This window comes from Triturus cristatus, chromosome 12 (genome assembly GCF_964204655.1).
Source record: "Triturus cristatus chromosome 12, aTriCri1.1, whole genome shotgun sequence".
NCBI lineage: Eukaryota > Metazoa > Chordata > Amphibia > Caudata > Salamandridae > Triturus > Triturus cristatus.
Window position 1 is genome coordinate 643,798,770 of NC_140595.1, and position 27,518 is coordinate 643,826,287.

At 45.8% G+C, this 27,518-nt stretch overlaps 1 protein-coding gene across 2 annotated transcripts in view; it reads left to right on the top strand.

The window, feature by feature from the left end:
* USP10 (ubiquitin specific peptidase 10) overlaps positions 1–27,518 on the top strand; it is a 333,623-nt gene that overhangs the window by 175,735 nt on the left and 130,370 nt on the right. For both annotated transcript variants that reach the window (XM_085638327.1, XM_085638328.1), the window contains one exon: positions 17,458–17,557. In XM_085638327.1, the coding sequence (XP_085494453.1) occupies positions 17,458–17,557 (100 nt within the window). The remainder of the gene's footprint in view (positions 1–17,457; positions 17,558–27,518) is intronic.

Below are 27,518 nucleotides of genomic sequence, written 5' to 3' on the forward strand. Positions count from 1 at the left end.
TCTTGATATTCAGCACAAACGTGCAATGTCATGGAGCCAAACCGTGAGGACACTTGCATGACCCTTGGTTTCAAAGGTGCACAGAATTGAGGTAATTTGACATCTTTGAAAAGTAGCCTTTCCTGTGGGAATTAAAAAGGGAAATGGCACTTTTGGGGCCTCCGCTTCTTCTTGGTTCCTACTTGAGTGATCGGCACGGTATTAGCCATGAAGGACCCAAAGTGGATGCATTTTATTTGGCAAGGTTTGTGCTGATTATTTGAAAAGCCCCACAGTTATTAGAAGAACAAAAAACGCATTTCCTATGGAAACTTTGAACTACCAATAACTACACTGGTGCAGTTGTGTTGTAATCAAACGAAGATCCAACTCCAGAGTATATTAGGTAGTATTTATTAAGATGGTAAGATCAAGAGTAAAAGTATTCCCACCAGGAGCAGCCTTCTTGCTGCTCAGCCCATACACCAATTGCCAGCCTCACTCATCCAACATTCCACAGCATCATCACGCACCAACATTCTACACCACACTCACACTGGCTGAGTAGCAAGCATAACACATCTCACTTCTTTACAGTGAACAAGAACACAATGCAATGGTCCAAGGAGAAGTACACAGTGGTACAGCTTAATTCACCACAGGTCCACTCTAACAAATCCAGGATGACACAGCAGGATCTGGCACGCCCGGGTTGGGGCCGACCGGTCTTAAGGTCACTGGTGGGGCTCAGGGCTGCCAGATTGCTGTTAAACACATTGTGCTTAGTTTCAATAGGAGGTTCTTAAACAAGAAGTTGCTTCAGGCTTCAAATTCCAGTTGGTTATGTTTGAATTAGTCATAGCTTCCACCATCCATTTCTCACAAGCAGGTTCTTTTAAAATCATTACCAAGATGTTGTAATCAATCGAGCATCCAACATTCTACACCACACTTACTGGCTGAGCAGCAAGTATAACAAATTGCTGCTAGTGTAAAATATATAGCTACAATTGTATACATCATAAAAGATTTTTTTAAATAAATCGGTAGCTGTCATGTTTCTCTTGTTCACAAAATAGACATGAACACATGAGGCAGAGTTTCGAAATTAAAATGTAAAGAACAAATACCTTTTCGGTTCTTTTTGAAAATAATGTGCACATCCATTCATTATTTAGAGAGACTTCTATTCAAGTTGAACCTTGCCACACTGTTTAGCTGGGATTTGGGTTTGCTTGTTCACAAAGTAGCACATGGATACAAAGCTTACAATGTTCATTGTCAATTAACATTTGGGGGCAAAGTGAAATAAATGTTCATAATAAACTTGTTTTCTTCCTTCCTAGTCTTAAGCAGAATCAGGCAGAAGCTACAGAATATCCTCTCTAGGACATGCTGTTAAATGACATTTGCCAGATTATCTACCCCCATCTTGAATATAGGAGAGGACAGTACAACGGCTGACGCTTGTCAGGGCATTATCATGTGCATGGGCAGGTTATTGAACCAGGCTCGCGAATTGGGACTGTCCTGGTACCTGTGGCAGGAGTAAAGGCGCATTTGTCTGTGCATTGCGGACCTTGGAATTGTGAGAGAGGAGAGTACTTACTGTGTGGAAGCTTCCCCGTCCTCTCTCTATAACTACACTACAGCGATCCAATGGGGTTTCTTCTATCAGCATTAAGTAAACCCCACAAAACTCAGATTTGTACTGTCGAGCACAGAACTGGCACTGAAGAAGGCATTCGCCGAAACTAGTTTGCCAGGTGTTGTGACGGTGAGGACGCGTTTTTTGATGTGCTAAGTGGTGGCAATAAAGACCTTGCTGTGAGGCGACTCAAGCTGTGTCAGGCCCGTTTTTTTATTCGTGAAGCGGGATTGGAGGTAAATAGGCGTCAGTGGTTGGCACTGCATTTTGACACGCCTCTCGTTCAGTGGTTGGCACCGCATACAGCTGGCAAATTGTGGCAGGAGCGCATGAGGTTGCACAACGCTGCGCCCCCCAATCCCCCCCCCCCCTCGCCCCCCTTCCCCCGGCCGTGAGATGTTCTGGCAATGGGAAGAGAGCAGCCGATTCAATGCTGAACTAGACGGTTCGCATTAAGGAAAACCACCAGTGACCCTGCCGGAAAGAGGAAAGGACAATACAACGGCTGATGCTTTTCAATTCATTATCATGTGCGTGGGCAGGTTATTGAACCAGGCTCGCGGATTGGGACTGTCCTGGTACCTGTGGCAGGAGTACAGGCGCATTTGGCTGTGCATCGGGGACCCTGGAATTAAGAGCTAGGAGAGTACTTACTGTGTGGAAACTTCCCAGTTCTCTCTCTCTTACTACACTACAGCGATCCAAGGGGTTCCTTCTGTCAGCATTAAATAAACCCTGCGAAAACTTAGATTTGACATGTTCGAGCACTGAAGAAGGCATTCGCCCAAATGCGTTTGCCAGGGGTTGTGACGGTGAGAACGCGTTATTTGATGTGCTAAGTGGTGGCAATAAAGCCCTTACTATGAGGCGACTCTAGCTGTGTCAAACCTGTTTTTATTCATGAAGCGGCATTGGAGGTTAATATATATATATATATATAATGGAAGCAGGGTTTACAGAAGTAAACATATGCTCATGCAAATCATGTGCACAAAATACGATCTGGAATAATAGAACACAACACATCTTTCCCCTATTAAAATGGGAAACTTAGCAATCAAAAGGTTTATCAAATTCACTTACAAAATCGGTCATCCATTTGGGTTTAGACTGGACCCTACAATGTTCATTGGTAGACTCTAGGTTTTTCTTTCCAGCAATCTCTTCTCATTTGTGAACATAACTGTTCCTATAATCAACGTCACTTCTGGTAACGCAATTAGATCCAACCTCCCCGTAAGTCAGATACTACCTCATTGTCACCATCTTTAACTTGATCGTTCACCACACTACCAGTCTCTGAATTCGCAGTTTGACCATCTCCATTTGTACATTTTGGAATAACCCCCATACGCTCTTCATCCAAACCCAAATCAAAACTTCTTGGGCATGCTGAGGAAGAATCACCACCACTCACCTGCTCAATATCTTCATCCAAACCCAAATCTTAACCTCTTGGGCGTGCTTAGGAAGAATCACCATCTCTCAACTGCTCAAGATCTCAGAGTTACACCCCATGTCCTCCTTTAAGGATTGCAAATCTTTTGAGGTTCCAAATTTTGCCGTCACTAAGGCAAATAGCATTACGCAGAATTTCAGCTACCAGTTGAGGCTCAAAGTTGACTTTCTCTTATTTTTTTTTTTATTTTATTTTTTTTAACTTTCCATGGTAACTTCACCTTTACCCACATCCCCGCACAGATTCTAACTTGCTTGGAGCCTCTCGTCATAAACCAAACTTTTATAATCACAATGTTTCCTAATCAGCATGCTCCTCACATCTTCTATGGTGACTATAGAATTAGTGCTATGTATCAACCACTCTGGATTACACTTAGTTCTTGCATGCCTACCACACGTCACTTCAAATGGTGTTACACCCAAAGAGTCATGGATAGTTGTCCTGTAGGTCCACGCAGATTTGTGGACTTGATTCTCCCAATTTATTCCACTCTTACTTGCTAATTGTATGGCACCCTTCAGCACTCTTTTGAACCTCTCGATCAACCCATTGCCACTAGGATTGTAAAGAGAAGTTGTCCTATGTTTTATACCCAACTTCTTAAAATAATTCCTAGTGGTATTGGATTTGAACTGCACTCCATTGTCACTGATTACTTGTATTGGTATTCCTTCATTCAGTAAAACACTCTCCATAAATTTGAGCACTTAGAGTCTCTGTTTTCCACTATTTTAATTACAGGCCACCTTGATAAAAACATCCATCATGGCGATAATGTATTTTGAAGGTGATCCAACAGGCCCCATGATATCTACAGCCACTGTATGCCATGGTGTCTCAGGAATACACGTCTCACACATGTTGGGCCTTAATGTTTTAAGGGATTTATCCGCATTCCCATACAACATGCAATTCCGTACAAGCCTTTCCATGTCTAAGTCCATTCCAGGCCACCAGTACCAACTTTTCACTCTTTGTTTGGTTTTCACAACACCAAAATGGCCTTCATGACACATGTTCAGCACACGACTTCTAAGAGAAGTAGGTGAAACTGCTCTCTCACCCCTAAAAACGTGCCATTGTTTACAGATAATGAAAAATGTCGTACTGGAATGTTTCAATTCTATTAAGGATGCGGTGGCAAGGATTATGCTCATCTTTCTTCACTTCTAATGGATAGCAGCCATTTTAAGAACAACTTTAACAAACTACAATTCCCATGAATTCAATAGGACGATAGTCTTCTCCAACCAATCAGTTATAGTCCATCAGCACTGTCCAGTCCTCCTCTTTTGTTGCGCGAGATCAGCCACAGCCATCCATTCACGCATCCATTTTATTCGCTTCCATCCCTGCCAAAAAAGGGCAAATTAGATCCCTTTCAAGGCTAAGGTTTAATGCCTGCAAATGAAAGACAAGGAACACAACAGTTGCATAGAAACTACATCCTCAATAATGCAAATAAGCAAAGCAAGAGAAACCCCAACACATTTCACTTACTAGGAGTAGGGAGGGTTCAAGCCACATGGACCGTGGAATTCCTGGGTGGGATAATCCTCGCCCCCTCCTTAATAGAATTGAAACTTTCCGTTATGATAGCTAGGAAAGTTTTCATTCTATATCAGGGCCGGAGGCAAGGGTTATGTTAGTTTAAAGCTTACGTACCACCAATTGGGCCATGTGTAGTACCGGTTTGAAGTAAAACTGCTTAAAGGTCGAATACAAGGACCAATCTGCAGCATTAAGGATATCCTCCAACCCAGCCCCCAGTGCGAAAGCCTTTGAAGCCATCGCCCCATGTGTGGAGTTGGCTCCGAGCAAACGCAGATCAATGCTTGTCTCCTGCATCACCCACCTGATCCAGTGGGCGATTGTGGGGGAGGATACCGCCATGTATGGTTTTCACAGGGTGGTAAGGAGATGCTGCTCCCCTGGGGGACGAAACTCCTCCGACATCGCCTCGTATGCTCTAAGGCAAGAGACCACGCACAACTTTGGAGATTTTGGGAAAGCCGGGTAGCTGATTAAACCTGTCCCACACATAGTCCGTCTCCGGACTGTGAATGTCACCCCTGAAGGAGTAAAAATCCAATCAGTGATGTCCAGAGCTCAGACATCGGAAACTCTCCTGCAAGATACCAGACAGAGGAGCATGGTTAACTTCGCTGAAAGTTCTTTCCTGGAAAGGAATCTATTAGGGTGCCAGGAGAGAAAGATTCAACTCCTGGTTCACATCCCAGAGTGCTGAGTACCTGGGCTTCGGGGGGAAGGGAAAGCCGGACCCCCCCCCCCCCCGCAAAAGACGACACACAAAGGGGTGTTCCCCCACCGGGTAGCCATCAGCAACTGCGTGTCTCTGTGAGATAGCGGAGCGGAAGGTATTTATAGACCTGTAAGCCAAGCCTTCTTCGGCTAGGGAGGCCAGAACATGGTCACATCTGCTGCCACGGGATTGAGGCTCCTTCGCAGACACCAACTGGACCATCTCTTTCAAGTGGATTTGTAGTGATTAACAGTGCTGTCAGACCAGGCCATGGATATGAATTTTCAGGCGCATCTGAAAGGCCTGGGACCGCCCATCGACCTTGGTAATCTGCCACAACATGAGAGCCAGGGACCCTTGCAATACGAGGGGGTGTGGTTGATGTGCTGGATTGAGAAGCAACCCTGGAAACAGGGGGAGAGGGATTGGAAAACTCCAAGAAAGTTACAGAAGAACTGGAAAGCAGACTCACGATTTCCAAATTGGCGCGATCGCTGCCACCTCTGCCTCCTGCTGACAGACTTGTGCCAAGGCTCTCGTGAGCATGGGGGAAAGGCATAGCCCCTCTCTTCCCTCCAGTCTTTGAGAAGCACATTTGTGGCCACCGCCGGGGGTTCCGGCCTCCAATTGAAGAACCTGGGCAGTTGCTGATCCAGACGAGAGGACCCCATTTTGCTTGGAGGTCCAAAAACACTCCTTCGTGGAGCTTACATAAGCTCCCATCCCGGAAGTTGCGGGATTGGAAATCAGCTATCTGATTGTCCTGACCAGGAAGGTATTCTACTGTAATAGATCTGGTGATCCAGGCAAATATGCCAAAGATCGGAGACTAGGTCGGAGAGAGCCTTCGACCGAGCGGCCCCCAGGTGGTTTATGTAACGAGCCACAGACACATTGTCCATTTTGAGGAGAATGTAGGATTGGATCGTGTCCTTGGTCCAAAACCGGATCGCGAAGAAGCCCGCAAGGAGCTTCAAGCAACTGATATGTAAACGTTGCTCGTGCGGAGACCACAATCCTCCTGTAGCGAAATCGCCACAACCGGCGCCCCATCCTAACCTGCTGGTGTTGGACTCTGACGATACCCGAGGCGTTCCATGCTTCCATGTTGGCCAGCTACCAATTGATTTCCTCTCTGGTGCCCCTGGAGAGGGTCACCTGTTAGGAGTACGAGAGTCCCTTCGTAAGTGTGCCGCCTTCAAGCACTGAAGAGCCCGATAGTGCAGGTCTACCGGGCGGGCCGCTTGTCTCAGAGATCCGGGGCTGGGTCAAAGCATGTCGCAATTAGTGCTAGATCTTTGTTACCTTCCGGTAAGGAAGGCTGAGAGTAGTCTTGAAGGAGGTGATCAAGAAACCCAGAAAAATCATCACCTGCGTGGGAACCAGAAGGGATTTGGACTTGATTTCAAAGCCCAAACTCTGTAAGAGGTCGACTGCTTGCCGAAGCTGCACAGCCAGTTTGTTGGGGCACTGCGCCATTATTAAGATGTTGTCAAGATAGACGATAAGCCTCATCCCTTGTGACCTTAGGTGTTCCACGACCAGTTTGAGAGTTTGAGGACCTTGGTGAAGCACCGGTTGGGGGTGGAAGAAAGGCCAAAGGGGAGTGTGGTGAAATTGTACCCCCCCCCCCTGAAAAACTGAAAGGAATCTCCTGGGGGTGGGGGGGAGAGAATCGGATTCAAGAAGTAAGCGTCCTTGAGGTCCAGACGCATCATCCAGTCCCGAGGGCGGAGGATATCCCGTCCCGAGGGCGGAGGATATCCCGTAACAGGTGGATCCCCTCCATTTTGAAATGGCAGTAGACAATCCACCCGTTGAACTCGCGTAAGTTGATGACCGGCCACTGACCCTCATCCGCCATGTCCACCAGGAAGAGGTTGCTGATAAAACCTCTGGGGTCTGGAGAGGATGGGGCTATAGCGCCTTTGGCGTCCTCTAGCGCTGACTCTGCTACTGAAAAGCGTATGGGACGCGGGGGAACGGCCTGAAAAGGAGTACCATAGAACTCTATATGGAACCGTTGGATTGTTGCCCTCTGGTTAGGTAGAAGTTACTAAATCAGGCCTGGTCTTGGTACTGGTCTTGTCCTCTGGAATGATACTGGTTATTCGGACAGCCTAGCATCCCTACCTCGACTGGCACTTCGGAAAACCCGGGAGTGAAGAACCTTTTTGATGGAGGACTGTGCTTGATGAAAGTGTTAACAAACCTCCCCGGATCCTTGATAAAGGGTTCCCCAAACAGGCCGCCTTGTGCGATGGGGCCCGCCTCCGAATCGGCAAAGTCTCCCAGCTTGGGGTCTACCTTAATAAGCAACGAGCGTAGATAACGGACAATTTGCGTTTCCCAAAAAGACGTTTGCACGCTGTGCCGAGGAGTTAAAGATATCGGAGGAAATCAGGGAGCCTGATGTCTTGGCCTCTTCCACCATGTTCTGGATCTTCGTTAAAGGGCCCAAGGTATCCAGCAGCTTTTTCTAGCAAGCTCGCCAGGATCTGTCTATCCCTTTTTTAGGGTCTTTAATAAACTTTTGCAAGAAAGTGGCCGTTCAGGGATCTATATTGGGCGTCATCGCCACCTTGCCCTCTAGGGAGGGTCGGGAATACTCCGCTCTCAGGCAATTTCGTGTGTCCTTCCCCAGAAGCTTCCGAATACGGCCCGCCACCTATTACGCAGCCTTCTCTGCCGCAGCCCATTCAGAAGCCACCTCATGAAGGATCTCTTCTGGGTCCAACATGTTTCAGAGCGCAAACTTTGGCTTTCCGAGCTGGCGGGGCGGGTGGGAATGGTCGGTCGGGTGTAGAGGAAAGAAGCCAGTGGCGGAAGGGCCCTGTCTCCTCATCTGCGTCCCCATGGTCATAGTCTGGGCAGGGGGTGATTCTCGGGTGGGTGCAGTACTGGCCAGGAATGCCTGTTTCAGCCTGGCAAATGCGTTGAGATCCACTCCTTCCTCGCGGGATGGCTTCGCAAGTAGGGGTGTGTGATTCTTGGGGCTGGGAGGTACCAGCAGGCAGAGGGGGGACTGCAGGGGCTGTGGGATTTCCTGCTATTAGTTTGCAGGCCTGCGCTATTTGGTGCGAGAGGTGTTCCATTAGGTGGCCCATGACCTCGGACACTGCCCTATAAATTGATGCGTCTACTGCATCATAAAAGTCATTGCCCCAGGGAAGCCCACCCAAAGGGTCCTCCTCTCCCTGGGTATCATCAAAGGGCTCCATATGTGGGAGATATCCCCTGCTGTCTCTTACTTTTCAAAGAGATATGGCAAAGAGGCACTCGGAATACTATTTATTTTGGGGGGCTGGGTGTCAGCCTAAACTTCAGCCTGAGGGGGACTCACTTATGTAGGGTCAGGCCCCAGGGACAGTTTACCCCAAGTGCAAGGATCTTCTGTGGGGTAGCACGTCTGGGAGGGTCCCTACAGGACAGCGTCCTGTTATCCGTGCAGACGCCTCAGTGAGGACCGTGAAAACCCCCCCAAAAATACGGACCCCTATGTAGGGGCGCAAAACTTTTCACTCCACCGAGCGGCAGTAAAGACCCTTTTACTAAAGTGCATCTCTCTTCCAAACAGATTAAGGCTCCTGACCGTGGCGCACTGCTCCGAAATCTTTCAACTTGCCAATTTTCCCAATAAACACTAGTGGAAACTTCCTAAACATAGTTGCTCCAACACTCTCCCCATCATCAATTACCATCACCGACTCAGGACTATGGGATTTAAAATATATGTAGTCTCTTTGATCCCTCCAACCCAAAACTAATGGACCTTTTTTTGCAGGGTACAATTTTCCCATGGACTCTGTTTTTAAATCTAACAACCAAAGTTCTGAACCCTATTAAATCAATCTTCTGTCCAGAAAAACCCTGAGGATTTATGTCCTGTTATAACAAGTTACAGCCCAATGTCTCTACGAACGTAGAGTTCCACACATCTTCGTTAACTATTCCGCATACATCTGTACTTCCCCACGTATCGACATCATTCATACAGGTTTCGTTTTCTCTCCAGTGTTGGCATCATGAAAGTTCTAAACAAAAGACTCCTGTTGAGCTGTGTCATTAATATCAAGGTCCTTGTGATAATATCTTCATCTTCGCTGGAGGTACATTCATCTACACACTTAACCTTAAAACTTTTCTTTTTCCTACAAACCCTTGCAAAATGTCAGGTCACCCTACATACGGAACACTTTTGTTTAAGTGCCGGCAAGATTTACTTGAAGCTAAATGCGAAGCACTGTCATATCTGTAACACCCAATGCTTCCTTTTTCTTTTTTTTTTATGTATTATCAAATGTTTTACTCTGATCTCTTTAATTGAGAACGAAGAAATCGCCTTAATCTCCATGAAATCCGAAAAGAGATATCGTATTCCTGAGGTATTCCGGTAACAGCGAGCCTCTTATAATTATCAATATGGCAGCACGTACGAAAGTGTCTTGGCGTGAAGTTAAGGATCGCAAGGGATGATGGGACGGCAAGTAAGGACCTCAGAAGAGAGAGAATCTCGGCATTGACTAATGCTGCCAGTTGTTGCTGAACGCTCTGATCATCCAGAATTCTATGAAGCAACCACATTACTGCGTGTGCACGCACCTACAATTTTAAAAGATGCAGGTACCAAGGAATGGTTCGAGCAGCGATATTAAGGTAAAAACCAGTACGTCTTGTTCAGTGGCGAATGAAATCCAGAAGAAAAAAACAATCCATAAGGCTGCAACACGTTTCCAATTATCCAAACTTGAAAACAAATAAAATCCAAATGAGGGCACTTCTGTGCTGGGTTCCAGGTGTTCCAACAAATCATCGCCAAAACTGTGGAGGAAAAGCCTTTTGAAGTGTAATCTTTATTAGTTGAAACACAAGTTACAAAGTAGCAATCTTCCGCGGCCTACCTTCTACTCCAGCCGTGTTCAGTGAACTGTCAGAACGATCCAGAACATATATATATATATATATATATTCACTGAAAAAACCATAGGTTTCACACATGTTATAGTTAGCGGAAATTTTACTGATAAAAAACCAATGAAATTCCCCCGTTATAGTTAGTGCAGGCAACTATAACTCACGCGACCGCAATCCTCTGCTGATGCTAATACTGTATTTAGACACTTATTTGCCCATGTCTTCTTCCATACATTTTTAGCTATACATATATTACAAATATTTTTTTTTCATAAAGACACATATGTCATCAGCAGAAGATTGCGGTCGCGTGAGTTATAGTTGCCTGCACTAACTATAACGGGGGAATTTCATTGGTTTTTTATCAGTAAAATTTCCGCTAACTATAACATGTGTGAAACCTATGGTTTTTTCAGTGAATTTGCAAGGTTTTTTAAATGCTAATTCCTAACTATAACGTGTGTGAAACCTATGGTTTTTTCAGTGAATTTGTACGGTTTTTTAAATGCTAAGTTACTTTACGCCATTCGTGGCGTGCGCGCCCACTTAACGCAGTTCGTTCCGTGCGCGCACGGTGAGCACGCGGTGCGCTACGCGCACCGCGTGCCCACGTTACGCTAGATGGGCCATGTACGCACGATGCGCTTCGCGCACCGTGCGCACATGGAGGACATATGATGCACTTCGTTTTGAAAGGTAATATTTTAATTTTTCGCACCTGTTATAAGCCATGCACAAATGGTGCGCTTCGGGCACCATTTGCACACGGGGTGGGGAGAATGTGGATAACTTTTTTTTAAAAAATATTTTTTAACCGTACGCGTACGGTAAGCGTAATCTGCGAAATTAGCGAAAAAATAAAAATTCCGTTTTTGGCCTTGGGGGATCTTTGGGGACTCCCTCAACATGGCTAGGTGTTTTGGAGCTGTCCAAACAGCCCCTTTACATGTTTTTGGTCTTTGTATTTTAATCATCACTCTCAGTGCAAGAGAGAAAATGGCGGCCGCCGCTTCCTGGTTTCGGCCGATTCGAATGTTTACTAAGATCTAAGAGCCAATCAGAATCGCGCTCGCGCACGCCACCGTACGCGTACGGTAAGCGTACCGTAAGCGCACCGTAAGCTGGCTCAGATATATATATTGATTTAAAGGCTATTTTCTCAGAATCTACTGAACAGATTTACACCAAACCTACAAAAGGCACTTCCTTGACCTGAGGACTACCTCTCTGCCAAATTTCTAGTAATTCTGTTCAGCCGTTCGGGCTGTAGCTGTGTCTAAAGGTCCTATGGAAAAATGCATGGGAAAAACGCGTTTTGGGACCCCCCTTTTATCTCAGCCCCCGCTTGACGAATCCCCCCGAGACTTTCAGGGTAGGAGCGGAGCGTAGCGCCCCACTTATTTTGAAGAAATCGCGAGGATTCGTCGACCGGCGCCAAAGTTATTCAAAATAGAATGTTGCGGATTTCCTATGGAAACGTGGTCCTAACTATAACTACCTACTGGCGACCGCCAGTAGGTAATATATATATATATATATATATATATATATATATATATATATATATAGGAAGCAGGGTTTACAAAGTAAACATATGCGTATGCAAATTACGTGCACAAAATTGGATCTTGAATAATAGAGCACAACACACTCCTACTCTCTTGAGCCATTTGGATCACCCCCTTATGCAGTTAGCCCTCTCAACAATACCATTGGCTTGAGGATCATAAAGGGAGGTACGTGAGTGTAAAATTCCACAAAAACTCAAATCTTGTAATTTCCTCTGACTTTAATTGTGTTCCATTATCAGTAATCAATTTTATTGGATACCCTTCTTCCCTAAAAATCTGTTCCAACACTTTGATGGTACTCTTAGTTGTGATTTCACGCATAAATTTCACAACAAGCCACTTGGAATGCACGTCCACCATTACTAAGGCAAACTTCAAATCAGTGGAGACTCCTCCAAATAAAATCCAAGGAAACCGTGTTCCATGGCTGTACTGAATCCATTCTCTCTCCCATTACTGACTGCTCTCCCACTTTGAAATCTCTTCTCACCATCCTTAGACTCAGCACATCTTTCCACCGATTCCACAAGCTCTTGATCCATTCCTGCACGTACTCCTACATGTTGAAGCTTGGCCCAAGTGGCCCTCATGTGCCAATTTAATGAGTTCAAACCTTACATTTTGTGGAGGAACAAACTTGTCTCCCCTGGTGAGAAGATTACCCTTGCACACTGACAACTCCTCTATTATCTTCACATATGGCCTTACAGTCACTAGTACAGTACTTTTGTCTTCCACCCTTCAAAATCATATCCACTACTTGTTGCAAAACACCATCCACCTTCATGCTTTCCAACCACCGCTCTTTTCCAATGGCACCCTGACTCCATTCCACCCAATGATGTACACTTTCCACTGCACCCTCATTGTCAAAAGCTTCAACTCTTGCTCTGTCCACATCTTGCCATGTTAGTGGTAACCGGGACAATCCATCACCTTGTGCATTCCTCAACCCAAGAATATATTCGAATTTATACTGAAATTCCTGTCTGCTTTCCGCTAGTCGAGCCAACCTCGCAGACCCTTTCCCAGCACCACCAGGCATTAAAGACTTCAGCAAAGGTTTGTGATCCATAAGCAAGATCTTAAGAATGCACCTGTGGGGGTTTCCTAAGTTTTCTGCTGCCCATACAGCAGCTAAGGCCTTCTGCTCTATAATTGAATAATTTCTCTCAGTCTGTCAAAGTACGGGAGGCATAAGCCACTTTTCTTTCACCCTCATTATACACCTGTGAAAGTACCTGCCCTAATCCTGCCGCACTGGCATCCACTGTAAGTGTTGACACCCGTTTAGTGTCAAATGGTTTGAGTATCTGCAGAACAAATTTCTCTCTATATACCTTCAAAGACCCTTTGCTTTTCCTCCAAACAAACATACTTATAACCCTTCCTCAGCAATGTTTAGATATGCTCAGAATTCTCTGCAAAATTCTTGACAAATTTCGCAAAGTAGTCTACTAGACTAAGGAAGGACCTCACTTAGTCTTTGTCTACCAAGGAGATCTCTCTTTGGTCTTTCCCTTGATGCAGACAATGTATAGCCTAATCACTCAACCTCCTCAACACAAAATTTGCATTTTTCTTTTTTTAGTGTCAATCCGGCTACAGCAATTTTATCTAACCCCCTTTTCAGTTCCATGGCGTGGCTCTCCACTGTTCCTCCAAATATTAAGATGTCGTCCTGAAAATAGACCATCCCTTCTATACCTTTTAAGACTTGCCCAATCATCCTTTGAAATACACTTGCTGCCGACTCAAGGCTGGACGCAAAAGACACAGTCTGGTAAATTGAAATATACCCTCCATCGTGATGAAAGCTGTGAGGTGTCTAGAAACCTGGTGCAATTTTATTTGATAAGCATTCCTTAAGTCAAGCTTTGTGAAGAACTTAACCACTCTTCAATGACAACACCAACTCATTGATATTAGGAAGTGGGTAGGTATCCACCACTATGTTTTGATTGAAAGTGCGTAAGTCCACACAGAACCTAAAAGTTAAATCAAATTTGCCTGTGATGACAACCAAAGAAATCCAGCTTGAGGTTTCCACCGGTTCAATTACCCCTTGTGTAACCATTTCCTCCGACATCCTTTTTACCCCATGTCTGGCGATAATAGGAACTTTTCGCACTTTGTTGTACCAATACCGCCCCCGATTTTACCACCATTTTCTGGACATATTTCTTAAGTTCTCCAATATCCTCCACAAAAGCACTGTTTGCACCCCCCACAGTTTCCTCCACTATCATATAATCAACCACCATGATTTAATTAGGTGCTTGGTGATTAATAATCAAGTGCAAATTATACTGATGTTCCCATTAAAAAATTGAAGGTCCACTCTGTGCCCCATACACCTTTCCTTTCATCCTCCTCTCTGGGAAACCTATATCTGTGAGCATATAACCTATTATGTCAATTTTCTCCCCTTGATATTCCCCAGGATTTATGTCCTTCAATAACACATGCACTTTTGGTCAAAGAGACAAAAACATACTCTTGGGAATAATTGTATAACCCGAATCCACCATAAGCTGAACTGTCTCACCTTTAATCACAAACGGAGCCTTAGGTCTGGTTCTTTTCCTTGCATCATCCTGACCCTCAATATGCAAAATTCTATCCACCTAATCTTCCTCCCTGCACCCTTGCCCTGCCATTACTTTGAGTTTGCTATTTATTTTGCACATGTGGGCAAAATGCTTCCTGTGCCAAACTGTCTATAATCCTTTCCAAGGGCATAGCAATTTTTATAATCTGCAGTATGAAAACTGCTCCCACACATGGGGCATACTCTTTCTGGTGGTTTTGCAAATCCTAGAGTTTAGTTGCATGTCCTACATTTTTTTGTTATGCAACACTTTCTTCACATTCTTTACATAACACTTTCTTGTCCTGAGAACTCAGTATCATTTTGCTCAACACATGACACTGCAGTGCTGCATTCTTTTTTTTCTCCATTTCCTTCATGCACTGATCTGATGACTCCCTTAGCTAGTTCAAAAGCATCATGAAGTGATGTGTTCTTTGCCGCCCACAATCTATCCTACATTTATTTATTCCTACATTGCACTATTAATTGGTCCCGGATCATTTAGTTTCTAATTGCCCCAATTTGACACTTAAATGCAAGTTCACGCGGCCTTGCTACGAACTGATTCACCAATCTGTTTTGAAAGGCAATAGAGCTTGTTTCACTAGCTTGTCGCCCTTTTCGTTTAACAAGAGTTTTTCACAGCCAATGTCCCTTGTTGTTGATCACCGATGCACACTCTTGTGCATGAGAATGTAGGTAGAAATCCACGCGCAGGACACATGCGTCGAAGCAGTTGGTGCAGCTCGAGCTCAATTAACACCCGCATGGTGAGAAATTTGCTCGATCAGCACCCATCACCAACTTTTAAAATGATAAAAACACACCCTCTCAGATTGTTGTAGCACTCAGGATGTCCTCCACATGGGTACAAATAAACTTGCTTTTCTTTTCACGAATAATCAGTCTTACTCACATCAGAATGGGTTCTTACACCATACCGCAGTTAAGTCATTGTTAGATGTCTTAATGGCTGGAAAAAAAGTCTCATATCTTGAAAAGTAAAGGTCTCAGGCAATTGAAGGTTGAAATAGGAATTTAAGACATCAACTACAGATGGTTCTCCCTCTCCAGACAGCAAACAACTGACCACAGAGAGAACCCATCTAAGTTACAGTTACATAAGAATACAGAACACTGATGACCCAACACTCCAGGTTTAAAGATAATGTCCGCTTACTCAGGTAAGCACACTATAGACCAAACACAGGTACAACACCCCAATAAGAACTTTTAGAAATGCTCTTTGCTGTGTTTAATACTGACACAGGGAGACCTTTTAATGGATCTTTACCATCACCGAAACCACCCTGATTGCAGCTACAAATGACATCAGGTACATCCTTGACCAAGGAAAAACAGCAGCCCTGATCCTTCTCAAGCTCTCAGCAGGGTTCGACACAGTATCACACCACACCTTGATCAAAAGGCTTCACAACAATCGGATCAAAGGAGACGCCCTCAAGTAGATCGCCTCCTTTCTCACCGGAATAATTTTGAAAATCTGCCTTCCTCCTATAACCTCAGAACCCAAGAACACCATTGGCGGTGTCCCTCAAGGTTCATCCCTCAGCCGTATCCTGTTCAACACCTGCGTGGCTCCCCTGGCCAACGTCTTCAGATCGCATGGACTGAACTTTATATCCTACGCTGACAATACCAAGCTTATCCCCTCGCTGTCAGAAGACTCCTCCGACACGAAAGACCAACGTCCTCGGGTGCATGACGAGTTTCGCCGACTGGATAAAAGACAACTGCCTAAAACTCAACACAGAAAAAAACAGAAGTGCTGATCTTCTGGAACAACACTTCCCCATGGAACGACGCCTGGTGGTCTTTCGAACTATGAGCCTCACCCACTCCGACCGACCTCGCCTGCAACCTTGGCATCATCCGAGACAAGGTCACCATGAAAAGCTAGATCAACGCAGTCTCGTCTGCCTGCTTTCTCACCCTCCGCATTCCACTCAAAATCTTCAAGTGGCTGCCCATCAACATCAGATGGACTGTCACACAAGCCCTTGTAACCAGCCACGTGGACTACGGTAACTTCCTCTTCATAGGAATCCACTCGCACCTCATCAGGAGACTGCAAACAATTCAGAACTCAGTGGCCAGACTCATCTTAGACCTCCCTAAACGGACCCACATCACCGCCCCCACTTCAAGAAGCTCAACTAGCTCCTCATTCAGAAAAGGTGCCAGTTCAAAATGTTGATTCACACCTTCAAAGCCCTCCACAACCAGGGACCTGCTTACATCAATCATCAACTGAACTTCCACCTTCCCTCCAGAAGCCTGCGCTCAGCCTCCCTCTGTCTAGCCCACCCCCCACATCCGCAGCAGCAACACTGGAGGACGCGCCTTCCACTACCTCGTGGCCTAGTCCTGGAATGACCTCCCACTTCACCTCATACTCTCTGGAATTTGGGAAAGGACTCAAGACCTGGCTGTTCAGCACACACAATCCCTGGATACCCTCATGGGTGATTATCCGTGCATACAAATCTAGATTGATTGATTTTCTGTTAACAACATCCTTAATAAGACAGATGTTCCTGCTGCGTTGGCGAAGATTCATTGAGAATTATATTGGGTTCCTCGTCTGGAATGTCGCCTCATTGAAGGCCATTGTTTTATGCATAGATTCTTTAGCCTGACTCGAATTCCATAATTGTTGGAAGCAGAAAATGGCCTTGGGGCCAAGTGTATGGAGTTAATAGGTCTGTATATTTTCTCTTCTGGAATATTGATGCTATCCTGCCTCTTTTTGTCCATTGCTTCTGCCACAGGCATGGGAAATATTCTGCTCTGAGACCTGTTTGTAAAAGGTCTAAAATAATATTGGAAGTGAAATCCCTGTATTTGATTTGGTCCACTTTAAAGTTTGTAAATTTTGATCCTTGTTCTCATGTAACATGCCTTTCCATGTGCGTTCTGGTTCTCTGCAGTAAAGAAATGGACACTTTTCTCACACATTAAGAAAACATGGGAGTTGCGAATAATTCCACCTGATCTTTTGTTTAGAATCGTCAAGAAGATGCTGAGGAGTACTTGGGGTTTATCCTAAATGGACTTCATGAAGAAATGGTAGAGTTGAAGAAATTTCTCTGCCCGCAGAATGAAAGTAAGTGTCACTTGAGGAGCCCTCCAACCACTCAGGAGTTGCTTGGAGCATACTGAAAAGAAATTTAAATATATAAATGTTGCAAAATCTAAAACAATTCTAAAGAGAGGTTAAAGCATACATACCCACATTTGTTTTCTAGGGTAAAATTTGAAAGGTGTGTCAGAAATGGAGGTCTTATTCCACCTCCCCCGGTTATTAAAATGTTTAAACAATTTTGTTCTGCTGGAGCGGTTGTGGCTACAGATCTGAGTTGTTCACTAGTTGTCTCAGCATTCTTGTCTCTGTAAGGCTCTCAAACTGCCTTTCCTACGTGAATAATGAATGTTCTTTGGTTGGGCTGTCGTGTGTCCCAAAATGTCTAATCGCTCTTCATTTATCAGTTTAAAAATGTGACGCAAAGGGACAAACGTCATTTTGGAAACGCTTTATACTTAAATTGATTTCTTTGCCCATTTCAGACATAGATTTCAGTTGACAGTCGGCTCAACATAAAAAAATGAGAGAACCACAGATTGTTTATTCCTGCTGAGCTTTTTGTCCTCTTTCCTTCGTCAGCAACAGATTTTGGTGGAGTTGAGCCATTGTATACTTTTATTCAACCAGAGTATCCGATGGTACCAGGGTCTGATCATTTGCTTCAGTGTATGTAGCATTTACATTTTAAGTCTTTAAGCCATTCAAATGGGGTTTTGTTTTGCTTCATATCCAGCAGACAGACACCCTTAGATTTGGGTATTGAGTAATATAAACTGATATCTTCTCGTCTGAAGTTAGTTGTGGTATGTTGAGATACAGCAGTTAATCACACAATTTACTGGGCACAAGTTAATTCGTAAAAATCAATCACAGCAGCTCTGTGGCTTCTCTGTTGATCACTTCCCATCACCCACATTGCAGGTCATACATTAGACTCTGTGCCTCACCAACAGCCCCCCCCTCCACTCCAGACCTATCTGACATTGCACAGGCACTTTCTGCCCCGCACAGATAACTCCTTAATTTTCACAATGCCTCTCCTACGAAAAACCAAGCCTGTGTAGAAGCTGTAACTAAAAATAAACCTTCGAACAATGTCATTGAGCTAGCCCAAGCCCTCTGTGTGTCTTTTTCTAACCCCATCTTCAGTAGAATTAATCTTGAAACCTGGCCGATCTCTTGTATACACGCAAACTATTGCATCAGCATGCACAAAATTCCATCTCAGCTGGTTAAAAGTGCAAATCTTACTTTCCCGAAGTCTTGGTAATAATCTCACTACCTATTTTTCAGTCAAAACTGACCAGATTAGGACCACTGCTCCCACCCCCTTTTGCCATATGATTCAAAGAGGATTCCTCCTTACATCTCATCCCCACATGCCCAGCTATGGGTAACATTGCCGAAATCTCCATCTTCGCACCTTTGTCGACAAGGGACATGGGTCTTTTGATAACCAAATCTAAATTGGGCTCTCCATTCGACCCAGTTCCCATCACGATTCTGCATCTGACAATTCCATGCTTTACGCAGACAATTACCAATCTTATCTACCTTTACCTAACCTCAGCCATTCCTCCTATTGAATTAATGCAAGACATTGCGAAGCCTTCCTAAAAAAAAATGTTTTTAAGTTGTACATTTTAATACTCCATACAGAACAATTATGCTTTTGCCGTCAATCTCAAACATTGTAGAGTGATGCATTCAATACCAGTTATCTACACATTTATAAATTAACTCATTGAGTGATGCACAAATGGGATTTCCCTCTTTCTTTTCCCTCCGTTATCCTTCTGAATTCCAAATAACTGGCAAACCTATCCACCGCTCAAATGACTTTCATATTTCACTATACTAATTCCATACTAATCCTTTATGGGTTCCGGAGTAGCATGCCACTCGCCCAAAAAAGCGCTTTGATGCCTCATCAGGGGTAGTAAGCGCTATATAAATACAATTACAATACAACTACAATTCAGCTGAATAGATGTAGATATATAGCTATGATTGCAGTGGTTGACAAATGATGTGCATCTTGAGACCAAAATATCACGGGCACGCTGATTTTATTAGACCGGTCTGCTGCATTTGATATGGTAGCTTATTACATTCTTGTTGAATGCATTGCCATCACCAGATTGTCCGGCAAGGTTCATGACTGGTTTACATCCTTCCTGAACGACACAACAAAATTGTCGGGGGTCTTTGCACCTCCACTCCTCAGATTGTTATAGCAGGGTGTCCAACAAAGTTTTATTCTTTCACCCTACTTAATATTTATGTACAATCTGAAGCTGTTCTAATAAGGATCTAGGTTTTTACATCTATGCAGAAAGTGCTACTCTAGTCTTTAGACTTGGCCACCTATCGATTTAATCCGACGACAACAAAAGCTGGATGGATAACAACTAGCTTAAAATAAACCTTTGCAAAATAAAATATTTTTTGTTAACGTAAACCTTTGCACATGGTTTTCATAGTTCTGGCTCATTGCATGCAGCATTTTTTCCACCCCTAGTAGGAATATTAAAGGTCTGGGAGTCAAAATAGGCTCACACTGTGGTATCGATTCCCAAGTCAGTATGGTAGTGTTTGCATGCTCCTTCCGTATGTCATTTAAAGCCCATTCGATTTCGTACACTAGAGGAAACAAAATCTGGGATCTTCGCAGCAATCACATCCAGACTACAGCTTTACTATGCTCTCCACCCAAGTATAAATACATTTTTAGTCTAATGTCTACATGATATTCAAAACTGCAGCAAGATCACCTGCTCTGCGCCTTGCATTACCATTGCGAAGCCTGTCCATAGATGTCTACATTGGTTGTCAATATGAAAGCGAAATCATTTTTTAGGTTATTTGCCTGATCTATAAATGTTTATATGAACCAGTTCAGCGTTATAGCCTCAGCTACAAACCACAGTGAAACCTCTCACTTTCTAAATTTTTGCTTTATGTTGCATCCTTCTGGCAAACTTTATTTCGCATTCTTGCTCTGAAAATTTCCTTTGTTTGTCCCCTGAGTATTGGGGTGCCAAGAGACGTTTCCGGTCAGAGTGCTATGCAAATTCACTTTACCATAATACTAAATGTTTACTGATATCCACTTCCAGTTATGATTCCCTCTTCACTGTCCGTGAGAGGTGGAATGCCGCTTGCAGATAACAGACCAGAAAGTCATGTTAAAAAGGATTGAAAGTCACACCAGTGTGCTAACATTTTAGCTGCAATTAAAAACAAGAACAAAATAGGGAAATATTGTGGTCCCAGCATCTACTCTCCCAGCATCTACTCTTGGTCAACATGTTGTAGTGTATTGTGTCGTTTGCCAGATGTCCCAACCACAATGGTGTTTTTTTTTCTTTTTTTTTTTGGAAGTGCTGCACTGTGCAAGCATCTATTTTCAATTGGAGTGGAGGATTAAGAGGTTCTCCTATTGTTTTTCCTTTGTGTGCCTGCTCTCCTGATGTCTTTTCCCAAGACCCTTGTCAGCAGAAGCACAAGCTTTCCAGCAGCCCAGGTTCTGAGGCACAGAGATTGGATCTCTTTAAGTGTGTGATGCATGTTTTTTTCTGAAGTCCTCACCAGAGTAGAAGGCGGGAGCAGTCAAGTCACAGGTCTCATCAACTGGCTGCAAACCTCTGAGGAGGCCATCAGCTAGAGAAAGGCAGACTTCTCTTTCAGCAAAATTCCCTTTGTATCTACAATGCTGCCACTGTTCTGATAGTACTAATGCCTTCCGCTTTTAAGGTGGACCAGGCACTGGAATGACAGTCTGACCCATCAAAGTCTGTTTATCCTGCAAGGAATTGGCAGATATGCACACTTAGGACTGTAGAGTTTTGCAAAGTAAAGTTACTAGGGGATTGTGAAGATTGCTATTTTCCGAAATGCCACAAGCATCACATTAAGTGTGCTATCACAGCGGTAGCAAAAACTGCAAAACGTGTTACCCATAGAATTATGAAAATTTACAAAATCCTGTTTGTTTTTATTACAATCCAAACAGGTGCGCCAGTGTAATTGCCCATCATAGTGTGAGATTCGATCAATAAAAATTGCAAACGTTTATTGATAGAGATGACACCTTCCTTGTAAAGAACTCATCCCTTCCACTTTTTAGCAGATTTCTAGATCTAGTATTGTAACAGTCACTATTTGACTTGCTTCAAAAACTCATTGAGGGGAACCCATGCCCCTTGTAAATTGGTCTTTAAATCAAATTTTGATCAGTGTTAGTGGCCACATAGTACTCCAAGATTTAGTTAGCTGCTAAATTGTAAAACAAATTATGCTTAATTACTGCTAATACGCATTATTTATTGATATTATTTTTAAATAGCGGTGTGTTTAAAACTAAATGTCAATTAGTAAACCAATGTGTCTGTCATTTTATGCCATTGTGTTGTACGCCCTCTTTGCAAGTGAGGCACACATATTGCTCATTGCATGGAAATGGTTGCGGACCACCTTAGATCATAATGGAAGATATAGCAAGGGGACAAGCAGAAATAACTGCCCACAGTTCAGTTAACCATCCCTAGTCCTGATCTAAAATGCATACAGATCTTTTACTGCATGGTCATGATTGGTCATAGTCTGTGCTTAATTTGAGCCAGTAGTTGCCGGTGTGGGTCTCCGGCACTCATTTTTGGTTACTGTCACTTATTTTCCTCCTCCAACGTTTTTTGATGACAAGAGAGGGAAAACGTACAACAAAGAAGATGGAAAAGCCATCACAAAGGGAGAAAGGAGGAACCTGCAGGAGTGACATAAAGGGCCAGGGAGTGTCTAGAAGGTAATTAAAAAGGCCTTATGTGAATTCTTGATTATGCAGCCTTGGTATTGGGCACGCTGTGCTGGCCGTGAGCTTCTGTGGAAAGCTTTGGACACTGGCACTTATTCTTAAACAAATTAAGCACATGAAATTTATTAATGCCTTCAGAATGAGTGGATTGTATACAGTTGCCTAAACGGTGTGTACAGATGGTTTCAATGTCCTCAATCATTTGAAGGATCTGTGAAGTTGATCATTCTACTTAATTTTTCTCCTGATTTTCCTTCTGCTTCCACCCATAAAACCAAGGCTGAGTTGCATCTACACTAATGGGGAGAGTAACTTAACTGTAACATTCTCTTCTTCTTGAGGTGCATTTTACAAGAGACATAGGAAAGCAATTCTAAACTAAGATGTCATATACTTTTGACAGGTGTGACACACATCTTTATTTTGTTGTATATCACATTTAGATATGTCTGTTTCAGAGATTCTCTCATGGGTACTTAAGTGACCCTCTGGATTCTCAACTTGAATATATTCATCAGTTGGACACGCTGTCGGGATCTCCTAGAGAGTTAGTCGCTGTTGTGACTTAGTCGGTGCATTCTAAGACTGCCACCACCCATTTCCTGTTCAGTAAGAACACACTGAGTCGTTTGTCACTCCTATTGAAGTTCCAACCTTGATTAGTAGCCTTTTCTCTGGAATGAGGCTCCAATAATTCCTGTGCTTGTAATACCTGTACGATTCCGCACGTTTCCTATAGATATCAAGAATAGTGATCATTGGCATATTGAACCTTTTCAAGTTCTTGTGGGCCCTCAACTCATATCCCCTCCCACCTGTCTTCATTCTTCACTCACCCTCGCACCCTGCAGTCTAGTCTCCCTGATAGTAAGACCTGAGCCTCCAACTTGTTGATTCAGTCTGGAATACAAACTGCTTCTTAGTATCTTGTCGCTTCTCAAACCTGAAGGTTTGAAGGGCATGTACCAAGCATAGGCATAGCTTGGTCAGTAAGACTGGAGGTGCGTGAGCTTCAGATTTTCCAACAATAAGGCTGGCATATAATGTTTAAATGCCTTCTAAGACCAGCAGAGTGCATGAGGGCCCTATGGGGCAGTGGAAAGGGAGAGGAATGCGAATGAGTAGGAGTACTAAGAGAAAACACAATATTTTGTAAAATATTTGTGAGGACTCTCAAAACGGAGAACGAGAGTGTGTGTTTTTTTTCTGTATGTATGTAAACATTACTGGTGAAATCAGACTGTCATCTAACAGTACCTGGTACCAAGGGTATCACAACCCATTGAAGTATGGATTGTTGACAGTATTTTTGGTATTTTAGTTTTGTTCTGTTCTCGTTACACAGTAGCAAGAATCTGGCATATGTCCAAAGGAATCGCTTCATACTTTGTTACTCAAATATCTCAAATGCTCTGCTTTACAAACTCTGTAGTACTGTGGTTGGCAGATGCACTCCTCAGGTGCCAGCTTATAAAGACATTATTCAATCAATCAATCATGGAATTTATATCGCGCACTACTCACCCGGAAGGGTCTCAAGGCGCTTGGGGGAAGGGGTCTGCTACTGCTCGAACAGCCAGGTCTTGAGCTGTTTCCTGAAGGCGAGGTGGTCCTGGGTCAGCCGCAGGTGGACGGGCAGGGAGTTCCATGTCTTGGCCGCCAGGTAGGAGAAGGATCTTCCTCCGGCGGTGGCTCTCTGGATGCGAGGGACGACGGCGAGGGCGAGGTTCGCGGATCGTAGCTGTCGGGTGGGCGTGTAGAAGGTCAGGCGGTCGTTGAGGTACCTTGGGCCCAGGTCGTGGAGGGATTTGTGTGCGTGGGTGAGGAGTCTGAACGTGATCCTCTTGTTGACAGGGAGCCAGTGCAGGTCCCTCAGGTGGCTCGAGATGTGGCTGCGTCGGGGGGGCGTCCAGGATGAGACGGGCGGAGGCGTTCTGGATACGCTGAAGTCTTTTCTGAAGCTTGGCTGTTGTACCGGCGTAGAGGGTGTTTCCGTAGTCTAGTCTGCTGGTGACGAGGGCCTGGGTGGCAGTCTTCCTGGTCTCGGTCGGGATCCATCTGAAGATCTTGCGGAGCATGCGGAGGTTGTGGAAGCAAGATGAGGAGACGGCGTTGACTTGTCTGGTCATCGATAGGGAGGAGTCCAGGATGACGCCCAAGTTGCGTGCGTGCTCCGTTGGCTTGGGTGCGGTGCCCAGGGCCGGGGGCCACCAGGAGTCGACCCATGCGGAGGGCGACGGTCCCAGGATGAGGACTTCTGTCTTGTCCGTGTTCAACTTCAGGCGGCTGATGTTCATCCATTCGGCGACATCTTTCATCCCTTCGTGTAGGTCGGCTTTGGCGGTGTCGGGGTCTCTGGTGAGGGAGAGAATCAGCTGGGTGTCGTCGGCGTAGGAAATGATGTTGAGGTTGTGTTGGCGTGCGATGGCAGCGAGGGGTTTCATGTAGATGTTGAAGAGAGTGGGGCTGAGCGACGATCCTTGCGGGACGCCGCAGATGACTTCGGTGGCCTCAGAGCGGAACGGAGGGAGGCGTACTCTGTGTTCTGCCGGAGAGGTATGAGATGATCCATTCCAGGGCAATCCCCTGGATGCAGGTGTCGTTGAGGCGTTGGACTAGGGTGCGGTGGCAGACAGTGTCAAATGCTGCGGAGAGGTCAAGGAGGATTAGTGCCGCTGTTTCACCTTTGTCGAGCAGGGCTCGGATGTCGTCGGTGGCTGCGATGAGGGCGGTCTCGGTGCTGTGGTTGGCTCTGAATCCGGATTGCGATGGGTCGAGGGATCCGTTCGTCTCGAGGAAGGCGGCCAGCTGCTTGTTGACGACCTTCTCGATGACTTTGGCAGGGAATGGAAGGAGCGAGATTGGGCGGAAGTTCTTGAGGTCGGTCGGGTCCGCTGTTGGTTTTTTCAGTAGTGCGCTGAGCTCGGCGTGCTTCCAGCTCTCCGGGAAGGTGGCTGTGTCGAAGGAGGCGTTGATGATGTCTCGGAGGTGGGATGCGATGGTAGAGGCGGCCTTGTTGAAGACATGGTGGGGGCATGGGTCGGTCGGAGATCCGGAGTGGATGGTGTTCATCATGCGTGTCGTGTCTTCGGGGTCACTTTGGTCCATGTCTGGAGGATAGCGGCGGGGTGCGTAGGTTCGGTCGATGGGTGCGGGGGTGGAGCGCCGAAACTGTTGTGGATGTCGGCGATCTTGCGGTGGAAGTACGAGGCGAGGGAGTCGCAGAGGTCCTGCGAGGGAGTGATGTCGTTGTTGCCGGTGCTGGGGTTGGAGAACTCCTTGACGATGTTGAAGAGCTCCTTGCTGTCATGGGCGTTCTTGTCCAGTCGTTCCTTCAAAGATTTCTTCTTGGTGGTGCGGATGAGCTGGTGATGTCTGCGGGTGGCGAGTTTGAGGGCGGTCATGTTGTCGGTGGTCTTGTCGAGGAGCCAGGCCTTCTCGAGGGTGCGGCAGGCCTTCTTGGAGTCCTTGAGTTCGTCGGTGAACCAGGGGGCCTTCTTGCTTCTGGGCCTGGTGAGTGGGTTCTTCAGTGGGGCGAGGTCATTGGCACAGGAGGTCAGCCATTGCGTGAGGTCGAGGGCTGCTTTGTTAGGGTCCGTTGTCCTGACCGGTGGGTTCTGGCTGAGGGAGGTGGTGAGCTGGTCGACGGTGATCTTGCTCCAGTTTCTGTGGGGAACCTGCTTCGGGTGGTGGTGGACCGTGTTCTTCTTGAAGCTGAAGTGGACGCAGCTGTGGTCAGTCCAGTGGAGTCCGGTGCAGTGGCTGAAGGTGACGTGCTTGCTGGATGAGAAGAGGGGGTCGAGCGTGTGGCCGGCGTAGTGGGTGGGGGTGTTGACCAGTTGCTGGAGTCCGAGGTTGGCGAGGTTGTCCAGCAGGGTGGTCGTGTTGCGGTCGTTGTTGTTCTCCAGGTGGAAGTTGAGGTCCCCGAGGAGGATGTAGTCGGCGGAGGGGAGGGCGTGAGGGCTGATTAAGTCCGTGATGTCTTCGCAGAACTGTGCGCGTGGTCCCGGGGGTCTGTAGATGAGGGTGCCTCTGAGGGTAGTCTTGGGGTCGGTGTGGATCTGGAAGTGCAGGTATTCGGCGGTGTTGAATGCGTCGGTGGGGTCAGTCGAGATGCGAATGGTGCTTTTGTGAGCGATGGCGATGCCCCCTCCGGTCTGGTTGTTGCGATCCCTCCTGATGATCTTGTAGCCGTCCGGGATGGCTATGGCGATGTCGGGGGCTGAGGAGTCGTTCATCCAGGTTTCCGTGAGGAAGGCGACGTCTGGAGATGCGGTGTCGAGGAGGTTCCAGATTTCCACGGCGTGTCTGTGGACGGAGCGGGTGTTGATCAGGATGCACTTGAGGTGGTTGCTGTTGTCCGTCTTGGTGGGCGTGGTGCTTGTTTGGAGGCAGGAGAAGTTGCAGGATCGGCAGACGAAGGGTCCATGGGTGCATCGCGGGGACGCTCGGTAGCATCCGGGGGCTCGGGCGGTTTTGAGTGCGATGAGCGTAGCGAAGTCGTAGGTCCTGCGGGGGGGCTGGCGGGCGCGGGGGCCAGGGGGTCTGGCGCTGGGCGCGGTCCAGGCGCGGACGGGCGCAGACGGGCTTACCTTTGGCGCACCTTCGGCGCTCAATCGGCGCTCCCGCTGCGCGCGTCCGCGTCCACTGCTTCTGTTTAGGTGTGGTATGAGGGTATACTACAGCCAAAGTAATGAGTCCTACAAGCAGTCCACAAGAGTATTACCTCCTGTTTAGCTGGAAAAATTCCCAGTCTCCAGTGATGGGGTCAAGGAGTAATGTGTACCCTTTTCCCATTATGTGTCATGTGTTCCCTAAGCTTCTTCTATTATGTTTGGTTATCTCTTAACCCCTTGAGTGCCCATGACGAGATGGTCTCGTCATGGGCTGCGGTTGCGCTGTGCCCATGATGAGACTATCTCGTCATGAACCCCGCCCGCTAATTCAACGCCCGGCAAAGGGCGGGGCACACAAGGGGTTAAAGCATGGCCCTATTTTGTTGCATATCTAGGTATTGGGTTTAGTATGCAGATATAGGCCAGGTCTGCCTTTACCATGAGCTGTCCCATTCCAGTTGGTCCCATTGCATATGCTGAAACCATGGGATATGTTCTGGATATGTTAAGTCTCTGGCTTTTCATATAGGGTGTACCTCCCTGGGACATTCAT